Raw genomic sequence first — 12,851 nt, 5'->3', positions numbered from 1 at the left:
AACAAAAGAATTTTATTAGTATACCATAATTTACATTTGTAAAAAAAAAATTATTTGGTAAAAGGATAAAATTGATTACTTTAGTTGGACATTTGGGGATTGAAAATAAAAAGTTATTTCCCCCTTTAATTTTACGTGTTATATTTGAAATTGATATATTATTTTTAAAATAATTGATATGATTATTTTAGCACACTAATTCTATTAATTGAAATATTTAAAAGTAACAAGTAAAAACTAAAATTACAATCCAAAGAGTATTGGGAAGAAAGAATTCGACATGATATGACGCAATTTCATATTATCGAAAATATGATTTTGGATGAGAAAGATCAGAGGTCACTTAATAAGACAGAAGGTTAGTAGGGAAATGAGTATTGTTTTGCTATGCTAAAGTTTAGGCCTTCTAGTGCATGTTGTAGTACTAGTCATCCCCTTGTAATTCTTTGTCAATATGTTTCAATTATCACACTAGTTAATTGTTGTTTTTGTTTATTTCGTGTAGGTTTTACAATACTTTTATTTACTTATTGATATGGCTTTTTTTTATTGTTTTCATCTTCGTTTACTTTGATTTGTATACACTTGAGTTGAGGATCTTTCAAAAAGAGTATTTCTGCTTCATGCATAGACTTTGTCTCCGTAAATTCCGTTTCACTAGTATGTTGTTGTTGAAAAGGTGAATAAGTAGAAGCAACGGCATGTCTGGCCATGCCATATGAAATCGTGATATGAAAATGAAGTTTTGTTTGGACATGTGATATAAACTTTTATGTTGTATATTTACCCATAAACATAACAATCTAATAAGTTGCAAAAATATTAAAATAGTCCCAATTGTTTATTCAATTTTATCAAGTTATTTGTTTTCCACTTAAGTAATCGTTTCATTTAACTTTAATTGATCAAACTTCAATTTTTAAAAAATGAACATAAATTGTAGTGTATTAGTCTTTAATATAATTCTCCTACATATTATGGATAATTTCCTCATGTTGAACTTGCATTTATCGATCATGTGACAGAGAAAACGAACCAACATTGTTACTCTGAGTAATTTGTTGATCAATCATCTCCAACTATATTTTTATGCTCATAGACTATAAATATTTCATCACTCCTTTGGTATTCTCACAAATAATTATGTAACACTACTCTACAAGCTATGACAATATTCACTTGTATGTTAATATCACAATGATTCGTGTCTTGTTTGACTTGTGTACAATTACATATTTTCATGCATTAATTTGTGGTAAAATCAAACATGTAGTAATTATCAAACATACAACACAAATTTTATTTTTTTTTACATATTAAATTGCTTTAAACATTTTCATATGTACTTAAAAGAGAAGTTTTTGTTTTCAATTAGGGATATACACGATTACCCCATCAGACTTGTACCCTTTTTTGAAGTAGACATCTTAAGTTCTTGAAAGTCCTATTTACCCAACGAAATTATTTTCAACCCAACAAATACACCATTTAGCAGCATCTACAATATCATTGCCAGCGAGTGTGATTCACCTCCAAATAAAATAATTACAATTGTAATTTTCTGGCTCTTTAATAAAGGGGTTGGTATCACCCAGACCCATTCAAAGTCTTGACAAATTCCCTTTTTGATCTTAAATATTTTGTGCATAATCATGTCGACTAGAGAATTTTAGAAATTCAATGGCCATCAATGGAGGTCTGTGGAAGATGAAAAGTTGTTTCACTAAAACACTGGCTTAGGGATTGATTTCACTCTTTCACGTGTCTCTTGAATTTGAGATTGCACATTGTAACGACCTGTTTAGTCGTTTTGAGCAACAGATTTTATTTCTGGAAAAACAGGCTGAGGCGACGGACCCCACGACGGACCGTCACAGGGTCTCGTTTCAAAACACTTAGAAAATCTGAAATTGGGTACTGAAAATCGACTCTCTGAACTTTGTAACGAAATGGCAGGACGGACCGTCACAGACTCTTCAGAGAAATTGAGTCTCTGAACTCTGTGACGGAGCAGCAGGACGGACCGTCGCAGGCGCGACGGGCCGTCACAGACTGCGTAATCCCAGTCTGGGCCGGATTTCTTTATACGTTTTAAGGGACGTTTTTGACTATTCCTGCTTTAATTATAAAGTTAGTGGGTTAATGTTAACAAGTCTAATTACTTGGGGGTTAAAAGAGGTAACCTTAAGTTAATTAGTGGGTTATTATTGCCATCTTTTATTCTTAATTATATACTAATTAGGGTAAAAGAAAGAGGGTTGGAATAAGAAAATTTGAAAGCACAAGAGAGAGAGAAAACGAACGAACAGGGAGAGAAGAAGAACAAAGCTTTGGGAATTTGCTTGCTTGATCACTAGTCTTCGGTGGAGGTAGGTTATGGTTTCTCTTACGATATTCGTAGTAAACTCTTAATAGCGAATGATATGTATTGATAATATTGTAAACCCTGCTATGTGCTTAATTGTATGCTTGCATGAATGTAATTATATAATTGTGATTATATAAGCATGATGAAGTTATTGAATCCCAAATCTTGCGAAACCCTAATCTCTTTGTTAATGATGAGGCCTTGGTATAAAAGAAGGCGTGATAAACTAAAATAATGAGATTGATGATGCCTTGGCAAGAAAGAAGGCTTGATGAATTGATAGAAGGAGATTAGGAGATCGGGTGTCACGAACCGACACGTAGATTTAGGGGATCGGGTGTCACGAACTGACACGTAGATTTAGGGGATCGGGTGTCACGAACCGACACGTAGATTTAGGGGATCGGGCGTCACGAACCGACACGTAGATTTAGGGGATCGGGTGTCACGAACCGACACGTAGATTTTAGGGGATCGGGTGTCACGAACCGACACGTAGATTTAGGGGATCGGGTGTCACGAACCGATATGTAGATTTAGGGGATCGGGTGTCACGAACCGACACGTAGATTTAGGGGATCGGGTGTCACGAACCGACACGTAGATTTAGGGGATCGGGTTTCACAAACCAACACGTAGATTTAGGGGATCGGGTGTCACGAACCGACACGTAGATTTAGGGGATCGGAGTGTCACGTACCGACACAAGAGGATTAATAAATATGAGGGAGCGGAGTGTCACGTACCGACACAAGAGAAATAAAGATAATGAATCTTGAAAGATGTTAATATACTCAATCGAATGAACACAATTCCCAAATGAGTATGGTATTGAGGCTTGAGTCCTCATGTGTGAACTTGACGGTAATTGTTAATGATATAGTACTTGCTGTTGCTACATGTTGAGTATCATAGTTGATTTTATGATATTACTTGGTATATATATCGATTTCTATTTTGAGTTGGCCGATGATATCTACTCAGTACCCATGTTTTGTACTGACCCCTACTTTTATGTTTTCTTCTTGTTTATTTGTGGAGTGCAGCAAACGTGCCGTCATTTTCGACTCAACAGTAACTCTAGCCAGTCTTCATTACTCCGGATATCAGGGTGAGCTAATGCTTCTAGCTTGGACTGGATCTTCCTCTTCATGTCTTGATGCCTTGAAGTTCCGGCATGGACTAGCTTTTTTATGTATTTTAGCTTCTTAGATACTCTTAGATTTAGTAATTTGAAGTAGATGTTCTTGTGATGATGACTTCCAGATTTTGGGGATAATAATAGTTATTGAATTGGTTTTTATTAATGAGTTTAAGTCTTCCGCATTACCTTATGATGATATTACATTGAAATGTTAAGGTTTAGATTGGTTGGTTCGCTCACATAGGAGGGTAAGTGTGGGTGCCAGTCGCGGCTCGATTTTGGGTCGTGACACACATACTCTGAAAATGAATTAAAAGGGTGTATTTATCATGATTAAAAATAGTTTCGTAGGGTAAATAGGACTCTCGCAAACTTAAATTGTATACTTCAATATAAGTTCGATGGGATAATTACGTATTTTCTCTTTTAATTTTGAAAAAACAAAAAAAGTATTGCTCTCTCCATTTTTTTTTCATTCACCAATCAATTTTCACTTTATCATTTATATCCACCAAATTTAAAATGATAATAAATTTCATATTAGTGAGAATAATAAGTTTTTTTAAAGTAATAATGTGATTATAATTTTTATTTATAATAAAATAAATGATTTGTAAATATAAATGTGGCGTTGTTTAACAAAATATAAACTTGTGAGACAATTTTTGTATCATAATTTTAGTAGAATATGAGATTCCTTCTCATGGTATTAAAACGTGACATGAAATCGCATGTCCAAACGATGATTTCATCTCACAATTCTATATCGCGATATGATATCGCATGATCAAACGTCTAATAAATAAAAAAAAAAGTTAAGTATTCATATTGAATTGAAGTTAGGGTTGTGTTTGACTATACTTTTTGTTAGAAAATAATTAAAATTTAGATGTACTATCTAAAAAATATGATTTATACACTCAATTTTTTAAAGGGACAAAAAATATTCACTCAATGTCCATATTTCCTTTTTAGTTTGTCTCAAAAAGAATGTTTTAACAACATTTTAACTTTAACTTTTCACATTACATGTTTAAGATCACAAAATTAAATGACGTTTTGGTACATTTGATATAATTTTAATTTAGAATCACAGGATTAAAATGTTTTTTCTTTTCTTAAACTCCGTTCAAAATCAAACTAGACCATTCTTTTTGAAACGAAAGGAGTACCAAATTTTGTTTTAGAAAAGTAATAATGTCATATAATTTCAAAAACTAGCTTCAACTGATTTTTTGGATGTCTAGGAAACATTTTCTTATACTCTTATAAGATTAAATTTCAAAAACAAACTATTATTTGCTAACATAAATATTTTTTCACTTTTATTTTGAAATTTCTAAAGTTAAAGTTATATCTCCTTATAATTTTTATAAATAATATTTGATATATTGAATGGACTTTTCCTAAAAATATGAAATATAATTTAAATTATAGTTATGTTTATATAAACGTATATTTTAAGGTAGAATTTGAAAAAACAATAATTAGCAAAAGTGGAAACAAAAAATTTGAGTATTAAAATTTCAAATTATAACTTTAAAATTTTTATGACCGTATTCTCTTATTCAAATAAAGTAAATTAATATTTCGAAAAAACAGTGATAAATTCTGGTCGAAGTGCTAAGTAGAACAGAAAATTGTTAAACCTTAAGCGTCGGCCGCCGGCAGAGAAGAGATGGGAAGGGGAGGACGCGGCGGAGGCAGCGGTGGACGCCGGTCACTTTCGTCGTCGTTCGATCGAGAGCTTCGCACCCATATTGAGTCCTGTAAGAACAATTACCTCTCCGTTGAAGATCTCGTCGACCACCTCCGTTCATCTTATCACAAGTATTCCCGCGAAAAGTTACAGCCGTTTACCAAACGGGTCCAAGATGTTCTGCAGCTCCAGCGCTCAAACCCTAACTCAACTGAAGAAGTAACGCCTCCGAAGAAGAAGCCAAAAAGAGACGGCAGCGAGCAGCGTTTGCAGCTCCTTGAGAAGAAGCATATAATGAGTAGTCAAAGAAAGAAGCAGGAAGGGGATGGTTCTTCGTCGACGACTCTCGCAAGTACTTCCGATAGTGATGATTCTTATTCTTCTTCGTCTTCCGATGCTATTTATGGAGAGAAATTGGAAGAGAAGCCTGATTTAATGAAGTCTATGCTTCGACATACGTACAATCAACAGGTCAATAGTACTCCCAAGTCGAAAAAGATTGAATACGAGGTGATTCATGACAATAATGATGAAAAAAGGAAGAAACTTGTTATGTCTAAAGGAGGACAACGAAGAAACATAGCCACTAAGGATTTAGGAGGAGGAAGAGGAGGAGGAGAGGGGGAAAGGTTTGGGGATAGTGAAGGGAATGTTGATGGCCCAAAGTTTAAGGATTTAGGAGGGATGGATGGAGTGTTGGAGGAACTGAAAATGGAGGTGATTGTTCCATTGTACCATCCTCAGCTGACTAAGCATCTTGGAGTTAGGCCTATGTCAGGGATACTCTTACACGGGCCACCAGGCTGTGGTAAAACAAAACTAGCTCATGCTATTGCCAATGAGACTCGAGTTCCATTCTACAAACTATCTGCTACTGAGTTGGTCTCTGGAGTTTCAGGTGAAACTAGTTCTTTGATTTTTTGTCATGATTCTATCTTTGCAATCTTAATTTATCACATAATTGGTTTTTGGAATTACTGGTGAAGCTAACTGTTTGATGTTTTTTTTCGTTTCACTTTACTAATTTTCTATTAGCAGGCATTTTGTAGCATAGAGTTACTTATAATAGTTGAGGTGTGTTCCCTTTTAGAAAATGAATATGGGAGAATATTCTTGGAAATCCGTAACCCTGCTATTTTAGCAGCAATTATGGTGCATCAGTCAGTATTATGACAGTCTTGAGTGTTTTAAGGAGTGGGTGTCGTTTTCTTATTGTTTTCAATTAAAGGAATTTTAATTGGGCAGTTCTCCATTTCAGGTGCATCAGAAGAGAACATAAGGGAGCTGTTCTCAAAAGCATACCGGACAGCACCTTCTATTGTGTTTATTGATGAGATAGATGCAATTGCTGCCAAAAGAGAAAATTTACAGAGAGAAATGGAGCGGCGCATTGTGACACAACTAATGACGTGCATGGATGAGTCACATAGACTTGTAAAACCCGATGATGCAAAGGGAACTGCTCTACCCACTGATAAAAGAAATAATGAAGCAAAATCAGATGGATCTAATGGTGGACCTGGTTATGTCCTAGTAATTGGGGCGACAAATAGACCTGATGCTATTGACCCAGCATTGAGGAGGCCTGGACGATTCGACCGTGAAATCGCCTTGGGTATTCCAGATGAAAATGCAAGGGTGCAAATTTTGTCTGTGCTTACACGTAACCTAAGAGTTGAAGGTGCATTTGATCTCACGAAGATAGCTAGTTCAACCCCAGGATTTGTCGGAGCAGACTTGGCTGCTTTAACTAACAAGGCAGGTAACTTGGCAATGAAGAGGATAATAGATGAGAGGAAGGTTGAGCTTTCAAGAGAATTGTCAGATGGTGAAGATGCCGAAGAATGGTGGAGAAAGCCATGGTCACCTGAAGAGATGGAAAAGCTCAGCATTTTTATGGCTGATTTTGAGGTATGATGCAGAGAATCTTGATTTATCTTTATGAGAAATGTTTCTAGGTTGTGACTTGTGATCCTAAATTGTTGTATGTAATTGCCATTTGACATTTTATATCTTGTCGCTGAAACTACAGATGAACACCATGGTTTTTCATTTACATGCATCTTCTAAAACCACCTTTTCTACTTTCTCATAATTGTAGTGGTTGGTTTTAACTTTCACAGTTCAATATATGATTTAAAATTGCTTTATCCGTGTTTTTAATCCACTTAATATTTATATAAACTTCACATGGTAATGCTCTTAAAGGATGATGCATCCTCCTTTTAGACTGAGAAATCCAAGATCAAGTTTGTCAGTTTAGTAAGGAGGGCATCATCCTTTAATAGCATTATCACATGAAACTTATGCATGTTAAAAGAATAAAACATACGTATATGGGTAAGACGATCAAGGATAAAAGCTAGCACGCATGACCAGGGTTCAAGTTCCTACAAAGGCACAAAAAAGTTTAGTTGATTTCTTCCCATTTTTCAAAGTCTTTGGTGTATGGAGTTACCCCAGAACTTTTCTTGTGGTAGAAGGTAACCAGTGAACTAATCAGGTGCATGAAGCTGGCTTGAACACTAACCTTATCAAAAAAGGGGATTAAGTTTGGCATGTTTAATATATATTTAGTTGTTTAGTAGCCTAGTATCTGATACTCTCTTTCCGGGTATGGGATTATCTTCTATGTAAAATCTGAAAACAAGCTATTTCATGTCATCTGCAAAACTCATTTGATAATATGCAGGAAGCAGCTAAATTGATTCAACCTTCATCTCGAAGAGAAGGTTTCTCCGCTATCCCTAATGTTAAGTGGGAAGATGTTGGGGGCCTTGATTCGTTAAGACATGACTTTGACCGTTACATTGTCAGGCGTATAAAGAATCCTAAAGATTACATGGTCAGTAATTCTCTTAAATTATGTCAAACATTCAGATATAAATACTGCACTGGTTTGTCAGCTGATTGGCTTGATAATTTTCATTTAAGAGCTCCTTACATGATGCCTTTTTCCTTTCCCTCTATCTCATGTTGGGTGCATTTGTTTACTTGTTTATTTCGTCCATCTTCTTTCTTTGGGCATTTATCCTTTTCTTTGGCCAAGTTTATGCTGGTTTCCTATTCCATTGCAGAGGATCTTTAAATTATCAATGTTAACATGGAGTTTTGCCATCCTTATAGAACTTCTCTGCAGCATGGAATACCAGAGTTGTACTGTTACATATCTTTTTAAGTAGTGAAGAGCCTTTCATCATCTTCTCGACACCCCTGAACATAATGTGCTGGACCATGTGTTCTTTTTGGTGTGGTCACTTGTACTCTCTCTTAACTATATGATTGTGTCCTTGGTCCTACCAATGGGTCCAACTGTGTCACAACTGTAGTTGCAAATGTCCGATGGACTTATGTCACTGCTACTTGGTTGGAAGGATTCACTAATGTCTTTCCCTTTGGCTGGGACTTTGTAAAATTCATTCATTTCCTTTAGCAAGCATCCTCTGTGCTACAAGTTTAGTAAGCTATCAGTTGATGATTGCAAAAATCCAACTAGGACCAGTTATGTGCTGGTTTTTTGTGCCTTAACATCAAATTGTTTGTTAATTTTTCCGATGAGTACACAGTATAAAACTTCTAAAAGTTGTTTCATATTTCAGGGTTTTGGAGTGGACTTGGAAACAGGATTCTTGCTTTATGGTCCCCCGGGATGCGGTAAAACATTAATTGCCAAGGCTGTTGCTAATGAAGCTGGAGCAAATTTTATACACATCAAGGTTCCTGCACATTTCTATTTTCTTAAATGACTGCTTTTTCTAATGTTTTGCACGACTGAGGCAAGTCATGTTTTCTCATCTACTTATCTCCTTCATCCAGGGACCTGAAATTTTGAACAAGTATGTTGGTGAAAGTGAGCTAACCATTCGGACATTATTTACCCGTGCAAGGACATGTGCTCCATGCATTCTATTCTTCGATGAGGTGCTTATCACTCTTTCCAACTTAAACTCACTTAGTGCTGTCATCTTCTCATTTTATGCGTCCATCCACCTTCAAAAGTACTGCGGAAGCGTTTGCTCATTTTTATTTCTTACAAAAATTTACATGCATCTGTAAGATGCTTGCCACTTAGTCTTAACACGATGTACAGTGTGTTCAGATATTAGAGAATGCTCTACAATGTTGCTTCAGTACCCAAATTAATAATAGAATATACAATAATAGAATCTTTCAAAATTCTAGTGCTCTTGTAAGATGCTTGCCACAAAGTCTAATACATAGTACACTAGTACAGTGTTCAAATACGAGTGCGAAGTTTAATTGTGATGGTTTAATTACCAAAAAAAAACTACTTTTGTTTGTGTTTCACTTGTCACGACCCTTAAAACACAATAAATAAAATGTTAATTTTACTATATCACCCCTTATAAGTCATCTCAGTCATTAGGAAATGAATTGGAAATGATTAATAATTAATAGTAAGGGTAAGGGTAAATCGTCTGTTGGTTTTCCGAACCGGACAAGTAAAAGTGGACATCTATTTTTAGTATAGTAGACAAGTAAAAGTGGTCGGAGGTAGTAGTAATAGAAAAAGGGAAAGTAGAACTTTTTTGAAAAACACATGATTGTCAACCTTTTTCCTTCTATTTTACATCTGTTTTTATCCTTTCATATTTTTACAGATGGATGCATTGACAACTAAGCGTGGTAAGGAAGGAGGTTGGGTCGTTGAAAGACTTCTGAATCAGGTTTGTATGATCAGGCATATGTTCTTGACAAAACATGACATAATATTCTTCTTAACCTTTGCAACTATGAAACTTCTCTAATTATTGCAGCTACTAATAGAACTAGACGGTGCCGATCAGAGAAAAGGTGTTTATGTGATTGGTGCCACAAATAGGTATTTTTCGTTCTTCTGTGTAATTGTGCCTTTGGTTTTTCACATTCTTATTCTTGTTATCATGTTTGCAGGCCTGAAGTCATGGACCAAGCTATTCTTCGACCTGGAAGGTTAGGGAGACTCTTATATGTCCCTCTACCTAGTCCAGATGAGCGTGTACTCATTTTAAAAGCTCTTGCCCGGAAGAAGCCTGTAGATTCTAGTGTTGACTTGATGACCATTGGAAGAGATGATGCCTGTAAAAATTTTAGTGGAGCTGACCTAGCAGCACTGGTTTGTTCATCTTTTAACATGCTTGTTATTACATGTCTTTACCACTCCCTCCTACCTCCCCCCCCCCACCCCACCCCCAAAAAAAAAGAAGTTAAAAAAATAAAATAAAATGGAACATATGCAATTTGTCACATAACTTTTTTTCATGGTTGGTACCTTTATCGAAGGTGTGTTTCCTTTACTGACTTTTAGTGATCGCGTAAATGTTCTAGATGAATGAAGCTGCAATGGTTGCACTAGAAGATAAATTGACAGCGATGGCTACAAGTTGTGATGACACATCATCGGTTATTAAGGAGTCACATTTCAAATGCGCTTTGGAAAAAGTATCTCCATCCGTCTCCAATGAGGTACATCTGATTCTATGACATGAAATCATCTTAGACTACAAGTTAAGACACTTATGATTGTATGCTAAATCCTATATTGGTCTCTTATTATACTGTTTCTATTTTTTTCTTTTCTTTTTGGGGCGGATGCAGCAAATAAAATACTATCAGGAGTTATCAAAACACTTCAGAGCAGCATGAAAACCTTGGTGAAGGGAGAAAGTTGCACGAAACATATTTTGGATATCGATGTTTCTTCTTGTTAATATCCATGAGTATAGTTCCGCGGGAGCAAACAGAGTGGAGAGTGGGAGCAGAAAATCGTTAATCTTTTCTCTCCTTTTTTTTTGTTTTATAATTTTAGCAACACAATTTTTTGCACTAAGCAATATGCTATCATAGTTTTGAAATGAAGCAATAGAGACTTTGTATTTTCTCTTTTAAGCTTTTATGTACTCACTAGATTATTACAGTACACATGTATGTCTTTGTAATTTTTTGAATTGTATTAAAGATGTCACTTTTCAACTTTATGTAATGCATTCTTTTGGACACTTTTTATTTTAATTTGCACAATGCTTGCCATCATTTAGTTGTTCTTGAAGCAATTGATGGAATTATCAAATTATGGGCAGGCAGGTGAAACAGAAAAAAAATAAATTAGATGTCACATTTGGAAAAACATTATCAAAGAGAAGACTAGTACATTTAAAGAAAACTTTTGGAAAAATTATCTAAGTACACACATTATCTAAAATTTCTTATCATTTAAAAAAAAATAGAAATATTTTTCTTTCGAATACATTCATATTCTCTTTCAGATAAATTCCTTTTCTCTTGGATATATTTGTGAGCTATGTATATGTAGGTTTCCTAATGTATCCGAGATCTTATAATTTTAAGAAACTTTTTGTAATTTGAAAAATAATAAAAATGAGATGTAGTCAGCTTTTAACATTATAGAATCTAGGTATTTTTTACAGTTTTTTCTTACAGACTGAAATTCACTTATTTTCTTGTGTTTGAAGGGTAAATAAAAGTTACAAGAGGTGGGGTTTGGGAGGTAGAGGTGTCGATGACACACCTTATTATAGAGTGTGTTTGTAAATTTTTTTTTTTTTATATGTTATCTTTTTAGAGTTTATTTATATTTAAAAAAATTAAGTAAATTTAAAATTCTATCCTTTTTAAATATTTTTTCGAAATCAATTTTTTAATTAATGATAAACATTCAAAAAATTAAAATAGATTCGGATGGCTATTTAAATTTTTGAGTTTATTTTTTAACCAAATTTATTGAGTACGAATTAATCTAAAATTTGAAAAAATTAATATTTTCCCACTTCAACATTCTTATATATTTTGCGTAAAATGATTTAATTTTATATAAATTCTTAAAGCAAACATGACAATATCACAAATAATTAAATTCCATTAATCTAAATATTCTTGCTGAATTTGATGTTATTAGACGACAAGTTCCTGATTTTTTAGTGATGTAGCATAAATACCCTCAAGAGTTAACACCCTAGTTTTTTAGTGATGTAGCATGCCACACGAGACTAATTCCTTCACTTAAGCGTTGCCAACTAAGATTCACTACAAAAGAATTTGATCTTTAGTGACGATAAAGTTGCCACAAAATCTCAAAATATTGTCACTAAAGGTTATGAGTAACCTTTAGTGACGACTAATAGTAAAATCTATTTTTTCAACCAAAAAAAATATGATAATTAATTTTTTGATTGCAATCTAATTTTCTAAAAAAATAACTTGCAATATTAATATTAAATCTCCTACTATATAATGCATCACTGTACATTTTATACATTTACTTATAACATACAAATAAAATCTACAGTGTCTTCAAACTCTTACTTAATCGATATCATTTTTGATTTTTTAAAAATGATGAAGAAAAAAACACAAAATTAAAATTTAATGTTAAAAACTTTTAGTGATGTTCTTTTGGGCTTTTGTGGCGACTATTGTTGCAGCTAAATGTTTAGTTCTTTTGTAATGAATCCCAGTTGACAATGCTTAGGTGGAATGATTAGTCCCACGTGATTTGTCAAGTCAATAAAAATATGAGGTGTTAACTCTTAAGGGTATAAGTGGTCTTTTAGGATAACAATTAACAACAGGGATATTTTTTTATCCAAAATATAACGAAAAATATAAATAATCTATTTCAC

General features: G+C 34.0%; 1 protein-coding gene across 1 annotated transcript; it reads left to right on the top strand.

Moving 5' to 3' along the window:
- Positions 1-4,988: 4,988 nt before the first annotated feature.
- LOC101245092 (cell division control protein 48 homolog C) lies at positions 4,989-11,223 on the top strand. Its single transcript, XM_004229242.4, has 10 exons — positions 4,989-6,109; positions 6,470-7,122; positions 7,904-8,056; positions 8,811-8,927; positions 9,028-9,132; positions 9,834-9,899; positions 9,990-10,054; positions 10,126-10,327; positions 10,540-10,677; positions 10,810-11,223. Exons 1-10 carry the CDS (start codon positions 5,191-5,193, stop codon positions 10,855-10,857), a joined length of 2,466 nt encoding a protein of 821 aa, XP_004229290.1. The 5' UTR covers positions 4,989-5,190; the 3' UTR covers positions 10,858-11,223.
- The last annotated feature ends 1,628 nt before the right edge of the window (positions 11,224-12,851 follow it).

This window comes from Solanum lycopersicum, chromosome 1, assembly GCF_036512215.1.
Source record: "Solanum lycopersicum chromosome 1, SLM_r2.1".
In the NCBI taxonomy this organism is placed as follows: domain Eukaryota; kingdom Viridiplantae; phylum Streptophyta; class Magnoliopsida; order Solanales; family Solanaceae; genus Solanum; species Solanum lycopersicum.
The sequence above is the reverse complement of the archived record's forward strand: the minus strand, read 5'-3'. Positions and strand labels throughout refer to the sequence as shown.

Bases quoted from the DNA above. Each gene is read 5' to 3' on its own strand.
- LOC101245092 (XM_004229242.4), top strand. From the start codon at position 5,191: ATGGGAAGGGGAGGACGCGGCGGAGGCAGCGGTGGACGCCGGTCACTT. The intron at 6,110-6,469 runs GTGAAACTAGTT...TCTCCATTTCAG, and splicing joins GTTGGTCTCTGGAGTTTCAG to GTGCATCAGAAGAGAACATA. The intron at 10,055-10,125 runs GTATTTTTCGTT...TCATGTTTGCAG, and splicing joins GTGATTGGTGCCACAAATAG to GCCTGAAGTCATGGACCAAG.